The 25,955-nt window shown below is 39.5% G+C and overlaps 1 protein-coding gene across 1 annotated transcript in view; it reads right to left on the bottom strand.

The window, feature by feature from the left end:
* CCDC170 (coiled-coil domain containing 170) overlaps positions 1–3,636 on the bottom strand; it is an 82,177-nt gene extending 78,541 nt beyond the window's left edge. Inside the window, exons 1-2 of the mRNA XM_064292276.1 lie at positions 3,339–3,636; positions 752–1,008 (exon numbers count right to left, since the gene is read on the bottom strand). Coding sequence (XP_064148346.1) covers positions 752–1,008; positions 3,339–3,497 — 416 coding nt within the window. The 5' untranslated portion in view covers positions 3,498–3,636. The remainder of the gene's footprint in view (positions 1–751; positions 1,009–3,338) is intronic.
* Between the last annotated feature and the right edge of the window lie 22,319 nt (positions 3,637–25,955).

The raw sequence follows: 25,955 nt of genomic DNA, 5'->3' as shown, positions 1-25,955 counted from the left end.
GGTCATTTGAGTGGTTTCAATGGGGTAGATTCAACAGAAGATGGAGGAGAGAGATTGGAAGCCCTGAGTATACACAAACGTTTAAGAGTTTTGCTGTAAGTGGAAGAAGAGAGAGAGGACAAGGAGCTGGAAGTGAGGCCGGTCAAATGTTGGTTTATTTTTTTAAGATGGAAACCATAAAATAAATATCAATGGTTTTATCAATAAAGATACTTTAAGTAATTACATGTAAAATTTTAAAAGTGTATTTTAGAAACAACTAGTTTCCAATTTTGCCTCAATAATCATTTTTTGTCTGAACTAAGAAAGGAAAACCTCAGTTTCACGAGTTCTCTAAACAAATTGGCAACAAAACTTAGTGAGAAGTGTTCGGGGTGGTCTGGGCTCCGGGGTACTTTTATAACTTGTTTCTGAATGACCGCTTCACTCCTACTCCCCTGCCTCAAGCTAAACCTGCACTTGGAGGAAATCTCCCCAGTTGTTTACAGAAGCATTTGTGGCCCTGGTCATTAGGACAGAAACATGCTTAGGACAATTCTCTATTTGTTGAGACTCTTGATGACATTTCAAAATGGGCTTGGGAAAAATTTTCAAGACTCCAAAGACATTTGACTGAGGTCAGTAATATTTATGTAATCAAGTTTCAGGACCAAATGATGTGAAATGCCAATCCATTCACAGGTGTATCCTGCTGTCAGAAGCTAGTATTTTAGCATTAAATAAACTGAGAGATATATTTAAAAATCCTTACTGTAATTTTTCTTCTAAGTCTGTAACTTTCTTCTTTAACCCCTGGTTCTCCTTGATGGCAGAGTGAGCTGTGATTTCTGCTCTAATTCTAGAAGAAGAAAGTGCTGCTGACTCTTCTTCTAGCTCCTGAACTCTGTCTCTCAAAGAGGTGAGGAGAGATGACTTTCTGGCATTGTTTTCTTTATAGGTCTCCATTTCAGCTTTCAGCTCCTGACAGGAAACTTCTTTGGAAAGCATCTTGGATCGGAGGTCTCGAAGCTCACATAGAAAAGAAGCAAAAAGAGGAAAAGGAATTTAATCATATAAATTCGAAATACCTTTAAGAAACCCAAAACCAAAATTTCAAGTTTCACTCTTTTATTCATGACTTAAAACTTTATTTTCTTTTTTTCATATTTGTAGCTGTATTACCAAACAGGAAATTATATCCAGACAATGGACTTCATAATCTCTCCTTTTCAAGACCAGCTGAGCAATGGCTTGTGTTGATTTAGTCTCGCTCAAGAGGTATTTGTGGTGCATTTTGCAAAAAGCAATAAAATATTTTGCAATGGTAACCCATTTTCTAAAACCATATGGTTGTTGTTGCTGCCGATGAACAATGAAACAAGAAATTTACAAGCCATGCTATTTGTGATCACACAGCCACAACTGGTTCCCAGATAGAAGCAGACTGTTTAATACATCACTAGGTTTCTCCCACTTACCTTCTGGACCTTAATTGTGGGTGACAAAGAAAACTAATATTCAGATTTCTGAGGAAATATGGAACAAAAGGAAAATTCTTATAGGATTTAAACAAAGGAAGCATTTTCACTTTTATGAACTTTGCGGCATCAAAACACTGAACCGTGTTTTATGCATTGCGCTGAAGTTGTCAGGTCTACCATATAAGAAAATTTGATGAATGCATGTACTTCTTAGGAACTGTGAGTATGCATACATACATTCACACACACGCACACACACACACACGTTATGGATGCATCTTTCAGTTGGGTTCTGGCAGCCTTCACCCGACTACTACTCACCTCAAAGCGAAGCCTAGGACTGCTCAGGACCACTGGGCTCTGAACAGGATGAGTCTAGGGAAACTCTCTCAGAAACTCCACTACAGACCTGATCAAGCCTTGAATTGCCAGAGTATAGATCCCAATTATCTTCCTAAAATTTTCCCAATCGTAACTCCCACAGGCAAGGAATGCAGAATTACCTCATAAGAGCCCCATATTAAAGAAAGATATTCCAAGTGGTGTTAAAAGTCCATGCTACTCAACGGCCAGCGTAGCAGGGGCGGGGGTTTGGGGACTATGGTTTCGGGGGACATCTAAGTCAATTGGCATAATAAAATCTATTAAGAAAACATTCTGCATCCCACTTTGGAGAGTGGCATCTGAAATCTTATATGCTAGCAAGCAGCCATCTAAGATGCATCAATTGGTTTCAACCCACCTGGATCAAAGGAGAATGAAGAACACCAAGGTCACAAGGTAATTATGAGCCCAAGAGACAGAAAGGGCCACATGAACCAGAGACTACATCAGCCTGGGACCAGAGGAACTAGATGGTGCCCAGCTACAACTGATGACTGCTCTGACAGGGAACACAACAGAAAACTCCTGAGCGAGCAGGAGAGCAGTGGGATGCAGACCCCAAATTCTCGTACAAAGACCAGACTTAATGGCCTGACTGAGACTAGAAGGACCCCAGTGGTCATGGCCCCCAGACCTTCTGTTGGCCCAGGACAGGAACCATTCCCAAAGCCAACTCTTCAGACAGGGATTGGACTGGACCATGGATTGGAGAGGAATGCTGGTGAGGAGTGGGCTTCTTGGATCAGGTGGACACTTGAGACTATGTTGGCATCTCCTGCCTGGAGGGGAGATGAGAGGGTAGAGGAGGTTAGAAGCTGGCGAAATGGACACGAAAAGAGAGAATGGAGGGAGGGGGCGGGCTGTCTCATTAGGGGGCGGGCAATTGGGAGTATGTAAAGCCAGTAAAAAAGCCAGTAGCAAGGTGTATATAAGTTTTTGTTTGAGAGACTGACTTGATTTGTAAACTTTCACTTAAAGCACAATAAAAATTAAAAAAAAAAAAAAAAAAGTCCATGCTACTTCTACCCAAGCTCCCTGGGTGCCCCCAGACACCTCAAGGCTATGGAGTTCCTCTGAGACGCAGGATTCTGTCAAAGGGGCCCTGTGTCTTGAACTTTGCAGCATGGCAAATGCAAAACCTTTCAGGGATTTCCTATAACTAAGGGCTAGACAGAGCCCTGGTAGTGCAGTGGTTAAGAGCTATGGCTGCTAAACAAAAGGTCGCAGTTCGAATCCATCAGCCACTCCTTGGAAACCCTATGGGGAAGTTCTACTCTGTCCTATAGGGTCACTATGAGTCAGACTCGACAGCAAGGGGTTTGTTTTTTTTGGTAAGGGATAGGCACATAATAAGAAAAATAAATAAATACAAACTTTGCTGAAAGCTTTGTGTCTGTATCCTATGGTCCTATTTCTAACCACCTCCAATATCAGCTCCACTCTGTAAGAAGCTAAAAAGGCCCATTTCTGAGTGAAAAGAGTGCATAATCTTACCTCAGCCTGAGCACATTTGAATTTGACCAAAATTGCCGCGAGTTCACTTTGAGCATTTTCAGCCACATTCCGATAGTGGTTTAGTTGCTCCCGAGTGACCGGGACTTCCAAAAGACGATCATAAGGCTCCTGGTAGGGTTCCCCCAGAAGACAAAGCATAAAGAGGTGTGTTAAACAGTCTTTTCTGCGTAGCTATGCAAAGCAAGATTAAAGACAGAAGCGTTCTTTTCGTTTCAAATGGGTGGAAAATGCTACCCAGAGCAGCGTTTTTTTTTTTTTTTTTCCCCCCCAAATCATTCCACTCTCATTCTCAAAATTCAAAGTGACTTCTGATGCTTCTCGAGCTGCTGTGTTGACTGGCTGAGTCTTGGCGACAACTGCACCCCCAAATTCTCCATTTCCCAATCAAGAATGTCTCCTTACTTGTCCCCACCGTAAGTACATCCTCTACCACCTTCAAGCCAGTCTCAAACCTCATCTTCCACAGGAAGTCTTTCCAGCACCAACATACAGGCCAGGATTACCCAATAAGCAAAGCACACACAAACTCAATTGTGCCTTCCACCAATCTGCAGTACACAATTTCACCTATCCCCCTCCCCACATCAAAGATGTGAAGAGACCCAAGTGAAGTTGCTCACCACAGATTAGCAATACAATTAAACCCTGCATACCTTGCTCAAATGCAAGCTGTGCGTACCATGTTTACTGGTTAATCTGCCCCTGCCAATACATAAAGGCTTCCTGATTTTAAACCATGCAGTATCTCCTTGTTCTGTTCAAACTGCCTCTTGGTCTATGTACAAATTCCTCAGGAGCACTATTAAGTGCCCTGAAACTCCCATTCTTCAAAATGTTATCTGTAATTTGTTATAATCCACACAGTCTAATGCCTTTGCATAGTCAATACATAAAAAAAAACCCAGTGCCCTCGAGTCGATTCCGACTCATAGCGACCCTATAGGACGGAGTAGAACTGCCCCATAGAGTTTCCAAGGAGCGCCTGGCGGATTCGAACTGCCAACCCTTTGGTTAGCAGCCATAGCACTTATACAAAACAGGAATTAACTCCAGTACTTTCTTCACAATCTTGTGTACGAACTATCCAGACAGTGGATAATGCAAAACCCCGTCATGGCCAACATGAATAGTATTATCCTGAAGAGTGTGAAGTACATTGCAGAGATAAATGATACACTCCCCCAGGTTGGTAGCAGGGTTTGGCATTTTAGAATTGGTCTTTGCATAAAAAGGCCCTTGACAGAAGTTGAAGGAATTAAAAGACTTTACTTTCCATGAAACTCAAATGCTACCATTGATCTCTGCCCAGAACCAAGGGTTGTCGAAGAATTGTCCAAAAGACTCAATGGTAAACCCTATGCAACTAGGAGACAGTGTCCATTTTTCTTCTGTTTCCAGGCTACAGAGATTATCAGCTCATCTCTTGTCTATTGAATAACGTGTTTCATTTGTTTAGCAAGTACATGGTGTAACTTCAGTGTAAAAGTCTGTCTCCTTCATAATTCTTCACAACGCCTTTTATTCTCAATTTCATAACCTGTCTTGGGGTCATGAAGGTGATTTGAATGAATGAGTGAGAACAGAGGATAGGGCAGCCCTCCTCCCTCCAGATGGGATTAGCTCTCAGCTCCACTGAGGGCTGGTCAGATTCTAGTGCAACCAGGTTATTCCACATTTTCAAGGCAAGTCATATATCCAGGCTTTTTTTAAGTTAAAAATTCTCAGTTTGGGGGGCTTGGTAACTTATCTACACATTTAAAAAAGAAACACTGTTTTAGCCAAACAAACACATCTGCAGGGCAGATGAGACAGATTTGGCCTCTGGGTCTCAGTTTGCAGTCTCTGGTCCTAGTTCTATCTTACTCATACCATAATGTCTGCTTCCTTCAAGAATTATTTCTTTGCTTGGACATAGACCTACACCCACTTCTATGAAGTTTCCACGGCCCGTGATCTTTGTAAAAAACGTACAAGAAAGCCATTCATTTTTTGAAGGAATCTGAAAGAGGCCACCTAAAGGAGGTATCCAGGAACATATAAGTGTCCTCAGGGGACATACCAGTAAAACCAGTTTATAACTACACAGCTCTTCAACTGCCAGAGACTACTGTTTGGAAAGACTCATGAATACAGAAGTCATCTTAAAGCCTTTCACTTTCCAAAAAGCGTTGTCATGACTAGTGTGTTTCAGCCCACAAAATGCCAAACAAAACCTTCAATGCACTTAGTAACAGCCAACGTTTGCCAATCACAACACATCCAAGAGGATGGTAGATATGTACTCTCAGGAGAAAGCATAAAAAGTTTAACTGTCTCAAGAGAGAACCACATCCTGTTCGGCCTCACTCAATATTCAGGAGGGACTTTTCCACTCTAGCGACCACAGTTATATTTTCTGAAATAGGCCATGTGAGAGCCTAGGTCACTTACAAGAGGTTGGAATTGCCATATGTAAAGCACGTCATTCTATAAAATTCACTAGGGACATAAGTTCCCCAACGGTTACGATTATTTCTTTCAATGACTAACATCTTTTTTAGGAAATTATGTAGTCATACCATTATTTTATATTTCCTTCTTATTAAAAAATAGTGCGTCCATCTGAATGTAATATTAAGAGCCCCACAGGGCAGTTCAGAAATGGCTCTGCCTTTTAGGACGGAGGTTACAATCTAATGCAGAACACTGCCAAAAGCATGAACTTCATCAAATGCTCACGGGTGAAAGAAGCAAGACATGAAGCTATCATCACCCTGGCACTACAACAGGGCCTCAGTGGGAGGACCTTATTGATTGCTGAGTTTGGAAGACACTTGCTAGGTTTAAATCACACTCCACAATTCAGCTGACTGAAGGTTATTTGCCAACAAATACTTACTGAAAGCCTACTCTAGGGCAGGCACTGAGCTTATAGCCTAAAAAGGGAAACATTTGATCAAATAATCACACTAACGCTGGTATTATTACAAACTAAAATAAATGCAAGGAAAGAAAAAAGCAGATCATGAAGGAAACTGACTTAAGATTAAAAAAAAACAGTTGCCAACGAGTCAACTCTGACTCACGGTGACTCCGCTTGCGTCAGAGTAGAACCGTACGCCGTAGGGTTTTCAATAGCTGATTTTTCAGAAGTAGCCTGCCAGGCCTTTCTTCCAAGATACCTCTGGGTGGACTAGAACCTCCAATCTTTTACTTAGCACCCAAGGGCATTAACCCTTCCCACCACTCAGGGACTCGGACTTAAGATTAAACCAAACCCACTGCTGTAGAGTCAATTCCGACTCACAGCAACCTTATAGGACAGGGTAGAGCTGCCCCATAGGGTTTCCAAGGCTGTAAATCTTCACAGAAGCAGACTGCCACATCTTTCTCCTACAGAGCGGCTGGTGGGTTCGAACCACCAACCTTTCGGTTAGCAGCCAAATGCTTAAACCACTGTGCCACCAGGGCTCCTTGGACTTAAATTAGGGAGGTGGAAAGGAAAGATTTCCCTAAAGAAGTGATGATTGAAGAGAAATTAAATAGACAAAAAAGTATGAAAGCAGAAGCAACAAACTTTATTCACACAGCACAAAGTCCATGCAAGAGCCCTGTGCCAGGAAATGTATGCTCTGTGTGGTCAAGGATCTGAAAAAAGGCCGTGAGACTGAGGGACAAGAGCAGAGGACCCACACTGGAAGCAGGGTTTAAAAGGCAGCTCTGAGCTCAATAACATATTTTAGTACCTGGTACTGCTTCTTTGGAGCCCTGGTAGCACAGTGGTTAAGAGCTCAGTTGCTAATCAAAAGGTTCACAGTTGGAACCCACCAGCCACTCCTTGGAAACCCTATGAGGCAGTTCTGCTCTGTCCTATACGATCATTATGAGTCGGAACCGACTTGACAGCAGTGGGTTTGGTTTGGCATGGCTTCTTTTACAGAATATCCTAGTCGCTGAGTGGCACAACTGTTTGAACACTTGACTGCTAGCCAAAAGGCTGGTGGTTTGAACCCACCCAGAGATGCCTCTGGAGACGGGTCTGGCTATTCGTCTCCTTGAAAGTCCTATGGAGCAGCTCTACTCAGCACATATGGGGTCACCTTGAGTCAACAGCAACTAACAACAACAACGTGACTTCTTCTGCAGAAGATTCTTGACTATTCTTGTGCATTTCATCATAGGAAATTTATAAACAACTTGTCAAATTCTAAAAAAAAAAAAATTCTGTTGGCATTTTTATTGGAATCATGTTAATTTCATAAATAAGCTTAAGGAGAATTGATACCTTTTAAAAAGTTAAGTCTTTCAACCAAAAACATTTTCCCATTTGTTCAGTAATTCTTCTATGTCTCATAGTAGCATTTTAGACACAGACTGCCAGAACGAACAAATTTATCTTGGAAGAAGTACAGCCAGAATGCTCCTTAGAAGTGAGGATGGTATGACTTCCTCTTACGTACTTTGGACACATTATCGAGAGGTACCAGTCCCTGGAGAACATTATGCTTGGTAAGGTAAAGAGTCAGCAAAAAAGAGGAAGATCCTCGATGAGATGGATTGACACAGTGGCTGCAACAGTGGACTCAAAGATAGCAACGATTGTGAGGATGGCGCAGGACTGGGCAGTGTTTCATTCTGTTGTACACAGGGTTGCTATGACTCAATGGTACCTAACAACAACCACAACGTATTTTATAGTTTATTCCTAGAAATACTCTTTTTTTGTTCATATTGTAAATGGAGTCTGTTTATTTCTACATATAAACACCTTTTTTAAATTTCTTATTGTTTGAAATAGCTTTCGGTTGATTCTCTTGAATTTTGCATGATACACATGCAAACATCTGTAAATAAGGATAATTTCACCTCTTCCTTTCCAATTTTTATACCTCTACTTTTTTGCCTTGACTAATTGCATTGATTAATAACCCCAGAACATTGATAAACAATAATAATAATGGGGGACATTTTGTCTTTTTCCTAACTTTCACGGAAATGTATTTGTTTTTCTCAGTTACATATAATTGTAGATTTAGGGTGAGATACATACATTTTATCATGTTAAGGAAGTATCCAGCTGTCTTAGGTGGATTCTCTAAAGAGGCAAAACCAGTGAGATTTATATAAAGATTTATGTAAAGAAAATGGCTGACACTGTTTTAGAAGCTGGAAAGTCCCAAGTCCATGGGTCAGGCTGGTGGCTTCTCCTGACTCACATATCAGCAGATGGTGGTAAATCCAAGATCAGAAGGTCAGATAGGCTGTGGAGGCCGACGAATCCCAAGATTGGCAGGTATGACAGTAGATAAGCTGCTAGCTCAAGTTCCGGGAACTGGAGGTCAGATAAACAGGAGCCAGTTGCAGAATCCAGAATGAGCAAAAGCCAGTGAGCCTTGCCAGAAAGTCCACCTATATTAGATGCAAGCCACACCCACCAAGGAAACTCTCTTCCAACCCATTGGCTGCTCACAACAGATCTCATCATGGAGGTGATCACATTATATCAGATCTCGTTATGGTGGTGTTTACATCATTAAAAGGCCAAACTATATCATAACTGCCAAACCACTGAGGATCATCATGGCTCGGCCAAGTTGACACACAACCTTAACCACAACACCATCTATTCCTATTTTACTAAGAGTTATTTTTTTAGTCAGGAAGGGAATTTTATCAAATGTTTCTCAATGTCTGTGAAGATAATGATATTATTTTTCTCCCTGGATCTATTAATAGGGGGCATTGTATTAATAACTTTTCTGACGTTGATTTAACCTTGCTGTGGTAGGGAAAATGATGGCATCCCAAAGATTCCATGTGCTAATCCCTGGAATTTGTGAATATGTTATGTTACATGTCAAGAGGGAACTAAGGCTGCAAATGGAATTAAGGATGCTAATCACCCGGACTTGAAATGGGGAAGTGAACCTGGATTATCCAGATAGGCTCAATGCAATCACAAGGGTCCTTATGAATGAAAAAGGGAGGCAGGAGATTCAGAGTCAGAGAAGATGTGACAACCTGAAGCAGAGGTCAGAGTGATGAGGCTGCTGGTTTTGAAGAAGGAGGAAGGGGCCAACAGCCAGGGAATTCAGACAATCTCTAAAGCTGGAAGAGGCAAGAAAACAGATTCTCCCAAAGAGCCTCCAGAAAGGAACCAATCCTGCCAACACCTTGATTTTAGTCCATTGAGACCCATTTCTGACTTCTGACCTCCAGAATTGTAAGATAATTTGCGTTGTTTTTGGCCACTACTGTTGTGATTATTTGTTACAGTAGCAATAGGAAAATAGTAGACTAGTATTTCTGTAATAAATTCCAGCTTGATCTAATGCATTAATCTTTAAATGCACTATTAGGTCCCGCCTCACTAATATTTTATTTAGGATTTTGGCATCAATCTTTAGGAAGAAATTGGTCTGTAATTTTCATTTTTTGTGCAGTCTTTATTGGGTTTTTTTTTTTTTCCCCCAATCTCAATATTATGCTAGTTTCATAAAATAAAGTGGTTGTGTTCCTTCGTTTTCATGCTCTGGAACAGTTTAAATAATATTCAAGCAACCTGTTTCTCAAATGCTTAGTAAAGCCACCCAGGCCTGGTGCTTATTTTGGGGGATCGATCTTTGGACACTTTCTCTATTTCTTCAGTGACAATTAGTTTTTTGTTTTGTTTTGTTTTGTTTTGGATTTTCTATCTCTTCTAGAGTTGGTTTGGGTACATTATATTTTCCTGGAATTTTTTTTAACTCGCCACATTTTTCATATGTATTTATACAAAGTTGAACAGTCATCTTTCACAATTCTTTTGCTTTTCATTGTATCTGTGTTTCCCAACTATCATTTCTTATTTTGTGAATTTTATTGCTCCTTTTCTTCCCAGAGAATCAGTCTTTAGATTTATTTATTAATTCTGACATTTGCTTTCACTAAATTCATTAATTTCTGCTTTTACCTTTTATTAATATCCTTTTGCCCTCCTGGTATTTACTGTGTTGTTCTTTTCTGAACTTACTTCAAATGATAAATTATATATACATATATAATATTTATATGTTATATCTTTATATATTACATTTTATGTATATGAATCTTTTTATGGCTAAGCTTTTCCTTTTAGCTCTACTTATCCCATAGATCCTTTTTTTTATTATAATTTTTATTGTGCTTTAAGTGAAAGTTTACAAATCAAGTCAGTCTCTCACACAAAAACCCATATACACCTTGCTACACACTCCCACTTACTCTGCCCTTAATGAGGCCGCCCGCTCTCTCCCCCACTCTCTCTTTTCGTGTCCTTTTTGCTAGCTTCTAACCCCCTCCACCCACTCATCTCCCCTCCAGGGAGGAGATGCCAGCATAGTCTCAAGTGTCCACCTGAACCAAGAAGCTCACTCCTCACCAGCATCCCTCTCCAACCCATTGTCCAGTCCAATCCATGTCTGAAGAGTTGGCTTTGGGAATGGATCCTGTCCTGGACCAGCAGAAGGTCTGGGGGCCATGGCCACTGGGGTCCTTCTAGTCTCAGTCAGACCATTAAATCTGGTCTTATGAGAATTTGGGGTCTGCATCCCACTGCTCTCCCGCTCCCTCAGGGGTTCTCTGTTGTGTTCCCTGTCAGGGCAGTCATCAGTTGTAGCCAGGCACCATCTTGTTCTTCTGGTCTCAGGCTGATGTAGTCTCTGGTTCATGTGGCCTTTTCTGTCTCTTGGGCTCGTAATCGCCTTGTGTCCTTGGTGTTCTTCATTCTCCTTTGATCCAGGTGGGTTGAGACCAATTGATGCATCTTAGATGGCTGCTTGCTAGCATTTAAGACCCCAGACACCACTCTCCAAAGTGGGATGCAGAATGTTTTCTTAATAGATTTTATTATGCCAATTGACTTAGATGTCCCCTGAAACCATGGTCCCCAGACCCCTGCCCCTGCTATGCTGGCCTATGAAGCATTCAGTTTATTCAGGAAACTTCTTTGCTTTTGGTTTAGTCCAATTGTGCTGACCTCCCCTGTATTGTGTGCTGTCTTTCCCTTCATCTAAAGTAGTTCTTATCTACTACCTAATTAGTGAATGCCCCTCTCCCACCCTCCCTCCCTCCCCCCCCTCATAACACAAAAGAATGTTTTCTTCTCAGTTTAAACTATTTCTCAAGCTCTTATAATAGTGGTCTTATACAATATTTGTCCTTTTGCAACTGACTAATTTCACTCAGCATAATGCCTTCCAGGTTCCTCCATGTTAAGAAATGTTTCACAGATTCCTCACTGTTCTCTATCGATGCATAGTATTCCATTGTGTGAATATACCATAATTTATTTATCCATTCATCCATTGACGGGCACCTTGGTTGCTTCCATCTTTTTGCTATTGTAAACAGTGCTGCAACAAACATGGGTGTGCATATATCTGTTCGTGTAAAGGCTCTTATTTCTCTAGGATATATTCCAAGGAATGGGATTGCTGGATCGTATGGTAGTTCTATTTCTAGCTTTTTAAGGAAATTCCAAATCGATTTCCATAGTGGTTGTACCATTTGACATTCCCACCAGTAGTATAGAAGTGTTCCAATCTCTCCACAGCCTCTCCAACATTTAGTCTTTTGTGTTTTTTGGATTAATGCCAGCCTTGTTGGAGTGAGATGAAATCTCATTGTAGTTTTGATCTGCATTTCTCTAATGGCTAATGATGATGAACATTTCCTCATATATCTGTTAGCTACCTGAATGTCTTCTTTAGTGAAGTGTCTATTCGTATCTTTTGCCCATTTTTTAATTGGGTTATTTGTCTTTTTTGCAGTTGAGTTTTTGCAATATCATGCAGATTTAGAGATCAGGCACTGATCAGAAATGTCATAGCTAAAAACTTTTTCCCAGTCTGTAGGTAGTCTTTTTACTCTTTTGGTGAAGTCTTTGGATGAGCATAGGTGTGTGATTTTTAGGAGCTCCCAGTTATCTGGTTTTTCTTCTACATTCTTTATCATGTTTTGTATAGTGTTTATGCCATCCCATAGATTCTTATTCACAGGGCTGATATTCACTGGATGCCAGTGTGGCTGACCAGCATCCATTCAGAATTGCATCCACTCTGATTGGATGGTGCTCTTGCTGTACTAGTCCTTAAGTACTTCAACCATCATATCGATATTATTTCCACTTAGGGAATTTACTGAGGTTTTTATGAATGCTCAGTTTAATGACTATCCCACAGGCACTTGAAAAAAAGGTATGTTCTCTGTTTTCAGAGCTTGCAATTCAATATTTGTCAATTAGATCTACCTTATTAATTATTTTAATTAGGATTTAGTGTCACTATGAATCAGAACTGACTCAAAGGCAACAAGTTGTTATTTATATCCTTGCTTAATTTCTATCTTTTTACTCTGTCATAGCAATAATCATGAAGATGTCGCGGGACCGAGCAATGTTTTATTCTGTTACACATAAGGTCACCATGGGTCGGAGCCAGCTCTACAGCATCTAACCACAACGCTCTATCATGAACTGAGAGAGGGGAATTAAAGCCTCCTCTTTCCAATGTGATCCTTTATCACCTTGTAGCACCTGCGCTCTTGCTTTATGAAAGCTGATGCCGTTTTAAGTGGCACAAAGGTATTCTTATCTTCATCGTGAACTGTACCAGGTATTATCATGGTACGGGATTATTGGTCTCATTTAATACTTTCTACCCTGAAATCAAATTTATTTACTTTATTTGAAACTGAGATTGTGATCCCCAATTTCTCTTTGTTTGCATCTGACTGCATATAGCTTGGTCCCAATTTTTTTTTTTTACTTTCATCTTTCTGAATCATTTTTAGTTGTGTCTCATATGTAAATAGAGTTGTGTTTTGCTTTGTCATTAAATCTAAAATTATTTTTCTTTTATGGGATTTACATTTATTAATATGTCAGATAAGTTTAGTCTTAGTTCTGCTACATTCTTTTGTGGGATGCTTCTTGTTTTTACAGCTCTTTCAAAACCTTTCACTACCAAGTCTGCTTGCTTTCCTTTGTTTTGTTGTGTGTGTTTCTTCTGATAATTAGCAATGTTGGTGTTTTTGTTCTAGTTTTCTGTTTATAACTATAATTTATCTTTTATTTCTCGATTTATTTAGACAATATCCACTAATTCTCTCTGATAGCATATCTCCTCTTCAGTCATTTCCTCCCTCTCTCCCACCTTCTAATCTTAAATGTTTATATTATTAATATCCTAAGTACTTCTCCCGCTATAGTAAGAGGAAGTTATTAAAGATGAGGAAATTCAAATGTTTCTGCAACTTCTCACCTTCTTTCTCACTTTCCTTCCTCTCCTGTGCTACTATATAATCTCTGTATTGTTCAGAGATTATAACCTTTCCATTCTGTTTTGCAACCATAGTCCTCACAGTTGCTTTGGATGTACGTAGTCCTTAAACCTTCTGCCACTGCTTTTTAGTCATTGCTTGGTTGCCTGAAGATTATCCTCCATGAGACTTCTTCAGAGGAGCTCCGGGAACAGTATTCCCTGAGTTCTTGTATGTTAAAAACTATTTGTTTTTTTGTCTTTTCTAGTGACAGTCCGGCTGGATCTAAACTATCTGAGTAACACTTTCTCTCTTTGAGGATATTGTAGGTGTTGTTTCACTGTAACACTGAATGTTGCCATGAAGAAGTCTCAGGAAGCTTGTTTTACGTGTCCTTGAAACTGATTTATTCTTCTTGACCAAAAAATTCTTTCTTTAACTCGCAGTGTGAAGACATGTCTCTGTGTTGACTGTTTCTGGGTCAATGTTCTCTGGCATATACTAGCACATTTAGTATGAAAATCAAACTTTCTTATACTTCAGGAAACGTTTCGTGAATTATGTGTTTAAATAATCATTTTGATACTTTATTTCCTCCAGTTTTCTTTTTGGGAGACCCTGATTATATGCATGATCAATCTTTTTTTCCCCCCTTGAATTCTCTTCACCATGTGGCTGTCAGTTTGTCTTACTGCCATGGCTTGCATATTGCTATGATGCTTGAAGCTATGCCACAGGTATTTCAAATACCACAGGGTCACCCATGGCTTCCAGGCTAAGGCAGACTAGGAAGAAGGACCTGATGATCTACATCTGAAAAAACTGGCAAGTGAAAACCATATGAATAGCAGCAGAACATTGTCTGACATTGTGCTGGAAGATGAGCCCCTCCAGTTGGAAGGCGCTCAAAATATGACTGGGGAAGAGCTGCCTCCTCAAAGTAGAGTCAACCTTAATGACGTGGATGGAGTCAAACTTCATTTGCTGATGTGGCATGATTCAAAATGAGAAGGAACAGCTGCAAACATCCATTAGTAATCAGAATGTGGAATGTATGAAGTATGAATCTAGGAAAATTGGAAGTCATCAAAAATGAAATGAGTAAACATCAATGTCCTAGGCATTAGTAAGCTGAAATGGACTGGTATTGGCCACTTTGAATGGGACAATCAACTGGTCTACTATGCTGGGAAGGACAAAATGAAGAGGAATGGCATTGCATTCATTGTCAAAAAGAACATCTCAAGTTCTATCCTGAGGTACAATGCTGTCAGTGATAGGATAATATCCATATGCCTACAAGGAAGACTAGTTAATATGACTATTATTCAAATTTATGCACCAACCACTAATGCCAAAGATGAGGAAATTGAAGATTTTTACCAACTTCTGCAGTCTGAAATTGATCAAATATGCAGTAAAGATGCACTGATAATTACTGGTGATTGGAATGTGAAAGTTGGAAACAAAGAAGGATCAGTAGTTGGAAAATACAGCCTTGGCAATAGAACACTGGAGATCAAATGATAGAATTTTGCTAGGCCAACAACTTACTCATCTCAGATACTTTCTTCATCAACATAAAAGCAACTATACATGTGGACCGCACCAGATGGAATGCACAGGAATCATATTGAATAGATCTGTGGAAAGAGACAACGAAAACAGCTCAATATCATCAGTCAGAAGGAGGCAAGGCAATGACTGCGGAACAGACCATCAATTGTTCATATGTGAATTCAAGTTAAAACTAAAAAAATTAAAACAAGTCCGTGAGACCCAAAGTATGACCTCGAGTACATCCCACCTGAATCTGAAGAACATCTCAAGAACAAATTTCATGCATTGAACACTAATGACAGATGACCAGACAAGATGTGGGATGACATCAAGGACATCATACATGAAGAAAGCAAAAGGTCATTAAAAAGACATAAAGAAAGAAAAGAACAAAATGGATGTCAGAAGACTCTCTGAAACTTGCTTTTGAACATAGAGTAGCTAAAGCAAAAGGAAGAGATGATGAAGTAAAAGAGCTGAATAGAAGATTTCAAAGGGCAGGTCAAGAAGACAAAGTATTATGATGACATGTGCAAAGACCTAGAGTTAGAAACCAAAAGTGAAGAACATGCTCCGCATTTCTCAAGCTGAAGGAACTGAAGAAAAAATTCAAGCCTCGAGTTGTAATACTGAAGGATTCTATGGACAAAATATTGAATGATGCAGGAAGCATCAAAAAAGGATGGAAGGAATACAGAGTCACTGTACAAAAAAGAATAGGTCGACGTTCAACCATTTCAGGAGGTAGCATATGATCAAGAAGCAATGGTACTGAAGAAATAAGTGAAAGCTGACTGAAGGCACTGGCAAAAAAAAAATCTCCAGGAATTGACGGAACACCAATTGAGATGTTTCAAAAAACAGATACAGCACTGGAGGTGCTCACACATCTATGCCAAGAAATTTGGAACACAGCTACTTGGCCATCCAACCAGAAGAGATCATATTTGTGCCTATTCCCAAGAAAGGTGACCCAACAGAATGCAGGAATTATTGAACAATATCACATGCAAGTAAAATTTTGCTGAAGATAATTCAAAAATGGTTGCAGCAGTACATTAACAGGGAACTGCCAGAAATTCAAGCCAGATTCGGAAAAGGATGTGGAACGAAGGATATCATTGCTGATGTCAGATGGATCTTGGCTAACAGCAGATAATACCAAGAGATATTTATCTGTGTTTTATTGACTGTGCAAAGGCATTCGATTGTGTGGATCTTAACAAATTACGGATAACACTGAGAAGAATGGGACTTCCAGAACAATTGTGCTCACGCAGAACCTGTACATAGAACAGGAACAAAGGGATGCTGCAGGTTTAAAATCAGGAACAACAACATTTTATTAAGTTTCTCTTTATTCCTTTTTTTTTAATTCTTTATTTTTGTAGTTTTTGAAAATATACACAGAGAACATATACCAACTCAACAATTTCTACATGTCCAATTTAGTGGCATTGATTACATTCTTCAAGTTATGCAACCATTCTCACTCTCTTTTTTTGAATTATTCCTCCCCACATTAACATTAATGGGAATTAATTGTACTCCTGAGGAATCTGTATACAGATCAAGAGGCAGTTGTTTGGACAGAAAAAGGGGATACTGAGTGGTTTAAAGTCAGGGAGGGTGTGTGTCAGGGTTGTATTCTTTCACCATACCTATTCAATCTGTATGCTGAACAAATAATCCGAGAAGCTGGACTATAAGAAGAACAGGCATCAGGACTGGAGGAAGACTCATTAACAACCTGCGTTACGCAGATGATATAACTCTCCTTGCTGAAAGTGAAGAGGACTTGAAGCACTTACCAACGAAGATCAAAGACAACAGCCTTCAATGTGGATTACACCTAAACATAAAGAAAACAAAAATCCTCACAACTGGGTCAATAAGCAAAATCATAATAAATGTAGGAAAGATTGAATTTGCCAAGGATTTCATTTTACTTGGATCCACAGTCAACACCCACGGAAGCAGCAGTCATGAACTCAAAAGACGCTCTGCATCGGGCAAATCTGCTCCAAAAGACCTCTTTAAGGTGTTGAAAAGCAAAGATGGCACCTTGAAGACCAAGATGCACCTGACCCAGCCATGGTGTTTTCAATTGCCTCATATGAATGTGAAAGCTGGATGATGAATAAGGGAGACCAAATAAGAATTGACACCTTTGAATTGCGGTATTGGTGAAGAATATTGAATATACATGGACTGCCAAAAGAACAAACAAACCTATCTTGGAAGAGGTACAACCAGAATGCTCTTTAGAAGCAAGGATGGCGAGACCTCGCCTTACATATTTTGGACATGTTATCAGGAGGAATCAATTCCTGGAGAAGGACATTATGCTTGGTAAAATAGAGGGTCAGTAAAAAAAGAGGAAGACCCTCAATGAGATGCATTGACACAGTGGCTGCAACAATGGGCTTGGGCATAGTAACGATTGTGAGGATGGTGCAAGACTTGGTGGTGTTTCGTTCTGTTGTGCATAAGGTCGCTATGAGTCAGAACCAACTCAACGCAGCTAACAAGAACACATTAACATAAATTCACTGTCCCCTAAACTTTCTATTTGACCTTCGTGTTTCTGTTGTCAGTTTGATCCCATATAGGTAGTTTTTTAAAAGAGCAGAATGCTCAAGGCAGACATTCTTAACTCTTGATTGGTTTAAAGAAAACTTCAGGGGATATTTTTGGTTTAAGGTTTAAAGATTATCTCAGGGCAATAGTTTCAAGACCAAAGTTTATTAGTAGTTACCAGGGGCAGGAGGGAGGGGGAAGGAGGGCTTATTTCATATGTAACACCGAGTTTCTGTTTATAACGATGAAAATTTCACATTGATTAAGGGTAAGTGTTGCACAGTCGATTAAGGTAGTTGATGTCAATAAGTTGTATACCTATTCCTTTTTAAAGTCTTCTTTTCTGTTGCATTTTTCCTGTCCTTCTCATTTCTTTTCTATGCCTTCTGGTCTCTCTGTGAGCCTTCCAATTTTGCTATCATTTCTGTGATGGTTTCAGTTTTTTGTCCAATTTTTCCTGAGCTCTGCCAGATCAGATTTCATCTCTCTTCTTGTCTTGCCCATCTTCCCTGCTTTCTGAACGGACTTCATACAATGTTGGCCTCACTCAGTTGTTTCATGATGAAATGTTTGGACACAATTTTTACCTGCATCATAGCAAGTTTTCTGGTAGAGGTTCTTTACCGGTCATATTTTTCCTATTCCCTCCCTCATTTTTTTTTTTTCCTTGTTGTATCCTTACATAATTCTTTCCTTCTTGACTACTACTCATTTCTGTAAGAGGTGAGTTTTTACTGGTCCAAGCTATGTGAGAGAGGTTTGTGTGCATCCAGAAATAGGACAGCATGGTCATGTTCCAAGCAAGCAGGAAAGTCCCTATGATACTGAGGTTTTGTATTTAACCATTTTGTATTCCTGGCAGCTACATATGAAAATAACCTTCCCATTATACTTCCCATTATATCAAGCTTTGTATTTTTTCCAATCTGATGCAAAAAACTGATGTGTCTTTGTTTTCATTTGTGTTTCCCTGATTTATCTTATGAAAAGAACTTTCTATGCATAAAAGCAAAGGGAGAACATCAAAGAAAAAGTCACAGATGTAACATCTTTAGGCTTCTATACATCAAAAATGTGGAAACAAATTAAAGAGAAAGAACAAACTGGAAAAATATTTCCAGAAATAACAAAAAATCAAAGCCTTAATATGCAAAGAGCTTTTCAAACCAATAAGAACACCAATGGCCTAAAAAGAAAAATTCCATAAAAGAAGAAAAAACAATTACCCGAAGGACTATAGAAGGCTCATAAAATGAAGTGTCCCACCTCACTGTTCATCAATTAAACACAAATTTTAAAAAGGATGAGATACAGTCCTGATCTTTAAAATTAGCAACATTTTAAATATAGTTAATAACTAAGTATATTAAGAGATTGTTGTATGAGCATGCTAAAACACTGCTCATAGAAAGATAAAGTAGTATAAAATTTCTGGAAAGGAATTTTCATCCCAGTTGTGTAAAAAAAAAATGTAAAAGTATAGATAATTGAGAGACCGAAAGAATTTTATATGTATCAGATAAAGGATTAGAACTTAGATTTTTTTTAAACACCTAAAAATTGATAAGAAATTCACAAACAACCCAATAAAAATGAGCATCCATGTAAATAGACGATTCCCATAAAAAGAAATACAGACGGCCAAAAAAACACTTGAAAAGGTATCAACTTCCCTAATAATCAGGGATATACAAATTAAAACAAAGATATACCATTTTGTGTGAGCATCAGGTTGGAAAAAATTAAAAGTTTGACAATATCAAGTGTTAACAAAGTATAAGGAAACATATTTTCATAAGTAGCTGCCAGGAATATAAAATGGTTAAACCCATTTGGATGCCCTACTAAATTGGCTGGTTATTAAAAATTTAAATGAAAATACCATCTGACCCAACAGGTTTACTTCCCAATTACTGCACCTTGAAAAATACTCACACATGTGCATGGAGATATTTTTAAGGATATTACCATTATTTTTAAAAGCAAAAAAAAGCTGTTATTGAAACAACTTAAATTCCTACTGACAGGGCAATTACTAAATAAAGGCATTTCCACAGTAGGGGATATTAGGAAACAGGAAGTATGAGATAAATCTGTATGTTTGGACATTATAATAACCCCAAGCCATATCACTGGACAAAAATAAGAGGTGTAGGTCCATATTTTGATATTCTTTTTTTTAAAAAAAAACAGACACATGGAGTAAAGCATTACGTCTTTTCTACAAATCATTAGGAAAATTTAAAAAAAGAGAGAGGAAAAAGGTCTGAAAGAACACACACACATGCTTGATGACAGCACTTACCTCTGGAGATGACACTAGAGTTTGCGGGGGAAGGTGCTGAATTCTTTCAAGAAGGTGTATTTCTGCATTATCTGTATAATTAAATATAACTTAAAAGGAAGAAAAACACCAGAAAGAAAACTCTGGTTGCCTTTTAACTACAGAACTAGATTTTATATTCTCCTTTATCAAATGTTTCTATATTTTCTAAATCCTTTACAATGACAGCATATTACTTTCATAATCAGGATAAACACCCCTCCTTAAATGAAAAACAAGGCACAAAGGTAAGGAGAGACAAAAATCACAAAACTTTGCCACCTTTATGAAGAATAGGATGACAAAGAGACAAGCCCATGTAGCATGCAAGACTTGAATGCACTCGAGAGCAGACTTTTCAAGGCCTTTGCGCTTTTAATTAAGCCTTCCTGTAGTATGTAAAATTTTCTGAAAATTCTTCAGCTTTTCCTATAAGTATTAAACAATCTTCCCTTTAAAGAAAATAATTTCGCCCTGCTCAAAATGGCGAGATTAAAAACTCATCTATTTGTCCTCACATGAGGAAAATCTGAATCATTAGGTTGCCTCACAGCGGGCCCACGAAGCAATTTTGTATTAGTTTTAGCAAGCCAACCACATATGATTTGATTCTGCTACTGATATTATTATGATAATGACTGAAATTGCCTCACAGGGTGGTTCATAGACTTTTCTGGAAAAAAAAGACGGTTTCAAAGCTCAGTGACATAGAGAAAATCTTATTCATAATTTGGTACACAATGTGCCCAATTATCTGACCTAGGGACAATGTCTTGGGCCAGTCTTTCTACTATGGTATTTAGTTGTCTTATTATCCTAATGGACAAAGAAGAGAATCACTGTCTACCCTAGCCACACAAAAGCCTCGAAGTCCATTCTCACTATTCTGTTCTATAACCAGTCTCCCCTTTGTTCCAGTATTATTCCACACCACAGTGCACAGTGGTATTACTGCAGGCTCGTCCATTGCGGAATGCTTCCTTTAGATTCTCTCTCTCTTTCTATTCAAATTTTAACTGCTGCCCCAGAAAGCAATCCCTTACTAAGACCCTCTTGCCTGTTCTCCATCTTCTTTCCACTAAATAAAGTTAATTGCCTTCATTTACGGTGCAGACTTGGAAGTCTTGTGTCTTATAGATTACATTTCCCCTCCCTAATCATTCCTCCGGAGTCCCTGAGTGGTGCAAATAGTTAACACGCTCAGCTGCTAACTGAAAGGTTGGAGGTTCGAGTCTACCCAGAGTTGCTTCAAAGAAATGCCTGGGAACCTACTTTCCACAAATCAGCCATTAAAAACCCTATGGAGCACTCTTACACACATGTGGAACTGACTTGATGGCAACTGATTTAATCATTCCTCCGGTCAACTTTTGATTATTCATCAGCTCTTCTCTCTCCTTGGAGTGACTTCCCTGGCCTTCCTGCTTTTCTTTCTTATCTCATTTGGTTTCTGGGACTCATTAGTGCCTCAGGGGATAGTGTGATGAGTGTTGGCTCTAGGAAATAAATCTGGTCATCTATAAGTTAGTCACCGGGGGAAACGTTTTGGAAGAAAGCATTTCAGCATAAAAACAAATTTTGTGGAAAAGCGGATTATATTATTTTTACACTTATTTCCCCATCCCTTTCCTCCTGGGCATCAATCTTACTCACCTAAAAACCTCTCTAATTTGATATCTGTGATGGTTAAAGTGGTGTGTCAACTTAGCTGGGCCATAATTCTCAGTGGTTTGGCTGTCCTGTGATGTTGTGATCACTCCATGATGATATCTGATATAATGTGATCACCTCCATGATGGGATCTGCTGTGAGTAGTCAATCAATTTAGAGGGCGTTTCCTTGGGCGTGTGGCCTGCATTGAATATAAGTGGACATTCTGGCAAGGCTCAGGGGCTTTTTGCTCACACCAAATCCTGCAGCAGCTTCTGTTTGTCTGACCTCCAGTTCTTGGGGCTTGAGCTAGAAGCTTACCCGTGGTCTTGCCTGTCAATCTTGGGATTCGTCTATCTTCGAAGGCTGTAAACAAGAGGTCTGCTCTCTGACCTGCCAGTCTTGGGCTCGCCAGTCCCTGTGGCTACGTGAATCGGGCGAAGCCTCTGGCCTGACCCACAGGCTCAGGACATTCCAGTCTCTACAACCATGTGAGCCATTTTCCTTGATATAAATCTCTCTATGCAGACATTTATACACGTTACTGGTTTTGCTTCTCTAGAGAACCCAGCCTAAGACAATATCCCTACTAAAAAGAATACATTATTCCAAAATAGTCTTAAAGCTGTTGCTTTACTAAAAGCAAGAGTTTTTTCATTGGGTGGGAAGGGGTGCAGTTAGTAAAAGCTTAGCTGACTACCCCTTTTGGGATTTGCTTTAAGTAGTAACCTTGGTGTGCTTCTTAAAAAAAAATTATCCTCAGCACAACTAATATTTACTAAGCAGTTTCTAGAACCAGAAAACACTCTGTTCAGTTTTCACAACCCTATGAGAAGAAGCTATTCTTATGCTCTCATCTAAATATGAGGAGGACACTGAGGCCTTCTTATAAGAAAACAAAGAAAAATCCACAATTAAATTTTTAGAATTATTTTTTCCCAGAATAAATGGCATCAAAGGCAGGATTTCAAAATTTAAACTGTAGCACTTATTGTTGTTAGTTGCCATCAAGTTGGCTCCGACTCACGGTGACCGCATGTACAACAGAATAAAATGTTGCCCAGTCCTGCACCATCTACACAATCATTGGTATGCTGGAGTTTATTGTTGAGGCCACTGTGTATTTTGAGTGACTTCTATCCTGAAGGGTCTCATCTTCCAGCTCTACATTGGACAATATTCCATTATGATCCGTAAGATTTTCATTGGTAAATTTTTAGAAGCAAATCACCAGGCCTTTCTTCCCAGTCTGTCTTAGTCTAGAAGCTCTGCTGAAACCTGTCCCTCATGGGTAACCCTGCTGGTATTTGAAATACCAGTGGCATAGCCTCCAGCATCAGGGCAACATGCAAGCTACCACAGTACAACAAACTGACAGAAGAGTGGTGGCTTAGCAACTCTCCTTAGTTTTCATGAAGATGTTGAGATGTTCTCAGCATGGTCTTTAGGACAAACAAGGATAGGCTTCTTTTAGGAAAGTCTTCCTTTGAAAGATGGAACCCAAAATCTCCTTTGATAACCAGAGCTCACTCTTACTCCTCCCAGGAATGGCATCATAGCCTCACTGCAGACTCCAACATAGTGAGTACCAGGAGGCAGCTGGGGAAGATCTAAGAAGGAATCAGAAGTCAGTGAAGGAAATTCACTGAGAGACAATGTATATGGCTTAATAGCAATCCTCTCACTCCTCTAACTGTCCTAATATTTTAAAATCTTCCTAATCAGTTTTTCTTCTGCCTATTTTTCTGTAGAACCTGATCACTCAAGACTCCCACTGAACCACACTTTCAGCCATCCTCTCCTAACAATCTCTGCATCTCCTGAATAGCACTTAACACAATGGTAGTAACAAATGCTATGTGTAACTAATGCCTCCCTCACTCAAAAGACTGTGAGGATCACAAAGTCATGCCTAGCACCTACCCAGGACCTAACCCAACGTAAACACTCAATAATTATTTGTTGGATGGATGGAGGGAGGGAAGGAGGGAGGGAGGGAGGGAGGGAGGGAGGGAGGGAGGGAGGGAGGGAGGGAGGGAGGGAGGGAGGGAGGGAGGGATGCTCTTTTCATAATACTTTAGTCTTCCTGGTTGATTTACTCCACAGTCTCATCCTGATTTCATCCATTATACCAAATACTACCATCCCCTTCCCCACATGTATGTCAGTTTGTCAGACTGTGGGAGCTTCCGTGTTGCTGTGATGCTGGAAGATATGCCACTGGTATTCAGATACCAGCAGGGTCACCCATGGAGGGCAGGTTTCAGCTGAGCTTCCAGACTAAGACAGACTAGGAAGAAGGACCCGGCAGTCTACTTCTCAAAAGAATTAGCCAGTGAAAACTTTATGAGTAGCAGCAGAGCGTTGTCTGATACAGTGCCAGAAGATGAGCCCCTCAGGTTGGAAGGGACTCAAAAGATGACTGGGGAAGAGCTGTATCCTCAAAGTAGAGTCGACCTTAATGATGTGGATGGAGTAAAGCTTTAGGGACCTTCATTTGCTGATGTGGCACCACTAAAAATGAGAAAAAAACAGCTACAAACATCCATTAATAACTGGAACCTGGAATATATAAAGTATGAATCTAGGAAAATTGGAAATCATCAAAAATGAAATGGAATGCATAAACATCTTTATCCTAGGCATTAGTGAGCTGAAATGGACTGGTATTGTCCATTTTGAATCAGACAATCATATAGTCTACTATGCTGGGAACAACAACTTGAAAAAGAATGGTGTTGCATTCTTCATCAAAAAGAACATTTCAAGATCTATCCTGAAGTACAAACCCTGTCAGAGATAGGATAATACCCATACGCCTACAAGGAAGGCCAGTTAATAAGACTATTATTCAAATTTATACACCAATCATTAAGGCCAAAGGTGAAGAAATTGAAGATTTTTATCAGTTTACACAGTCTGAAATTGATAGAACATGCAATCAGGATGCATTGATAATTACTGGTGATTGGAACACAAAAATCGGAAACAAAGAAGGACTGGTAGTTGGAAAACATGGCCTTGGTGATAGAAACAATACTGGAGATCAAACAATAGAATTTTAAAGACCAATGACTTCTTCATTGCAAACTCCTTTTTTCCCCGACATAAATGGCAACTATACACATGGACCTCGCCAGATGGAATACACAGGAATCAATCAGCTACATCCCTGGAAAGAGACAATGGAAAAGCTCAATATCATCAGTCAGAACAAGGCCAGGGGCCGACTGCAGAAAAGACCATCAATTGCTCGTATGCAAGTTCAAGCTGAAATTGAAGAAAATCAGAGCAAGTCCACGAAAACCAAAATACAACCTTCAGTATATCCCATGTGAATTCAGAGACCAGCTCAAGGATAGATTTGACCCGTTGAACACTAATGACTGAAGACCAGATGAGTTGTGGAATGACATCAAGGAAATCATACACGAAGAAAGCAAGAGGTCATTGAAAAGCCAGGAAAGAAAGAAAAGACCATGATGGATGTCAGAGGAGACTCTGAAACTTGCTCTCGAACGTTGAGCAGCTAAAGGAAAAAGAAAGAAATAATGAAATAAAAGAACTGAACAAAAGATTTCAAAGGGCAGCTCTAGAAGACAAAGTAAAGTATTATAGTGATATGTGCAAAGATCTGGAGATGGAAAACCAAAAGGGAAGAACATGCTCGGCATTTCTCAAGCTGAAAGAACTGAAGAGAAAATTCAAGCCTCGAGTTCCAATACTGAAGGATTCTATAGGGAAAATATTTAACAATGCAGGAAGCATCAAAAGAAGATGGAAGGAATACACGGAGTCATTACACCAAAAAGAATTGGTCAACATTAAACCATTTCAAGAGGCAGCATATGATCAGGAACCAATGGTACTGGAGGAAGAAGTCCAAGCTGCGCTAAAGGCATTGGTGAAAAACAAGGCTCCAGGAATTTACAGAATATCAACTAAGATGTTTCAACAAACAGATGCAGTGCTGGAAGTGCTCACTCATCTATGCCAAGAAATGTGGAAGACAGCTTCCTGGCCAAAAGACCAGAAGAGATCCATATTTATCCCTATTCCCAAGAAAGGTGATCCAACCAAATGTGGAAATTATGGAAAAATATCATTAACATCACACACAAGCAAAATTTTGCTGAAGATCATTCAAAAGCAGCTGCAGCAGTATATTGACAAGGAACTGCCAGAAATTCAGGACAGTTTCAGAAGAGGACATGGAACCAGGGATA

Source organism: Loxodonta africana, chromosome 1 (assembly GCF_030014295.1).
Source record: "Loxodonta africana isolate mLoxAfr1 chromosome 1, mLoxAfr1.hap2, whole genome shotgun sequence".
Taxonomy (NCBI): domain Eukaryota; kingdom Metazoa; phylum Chordata; class Mammalia; order Proboscidea; family Elephantidae; genus Loxodonta; species Loxodonta africana.
This window is presented reverse-complemented; position numbering and strand designations above follow the sequence as displayed.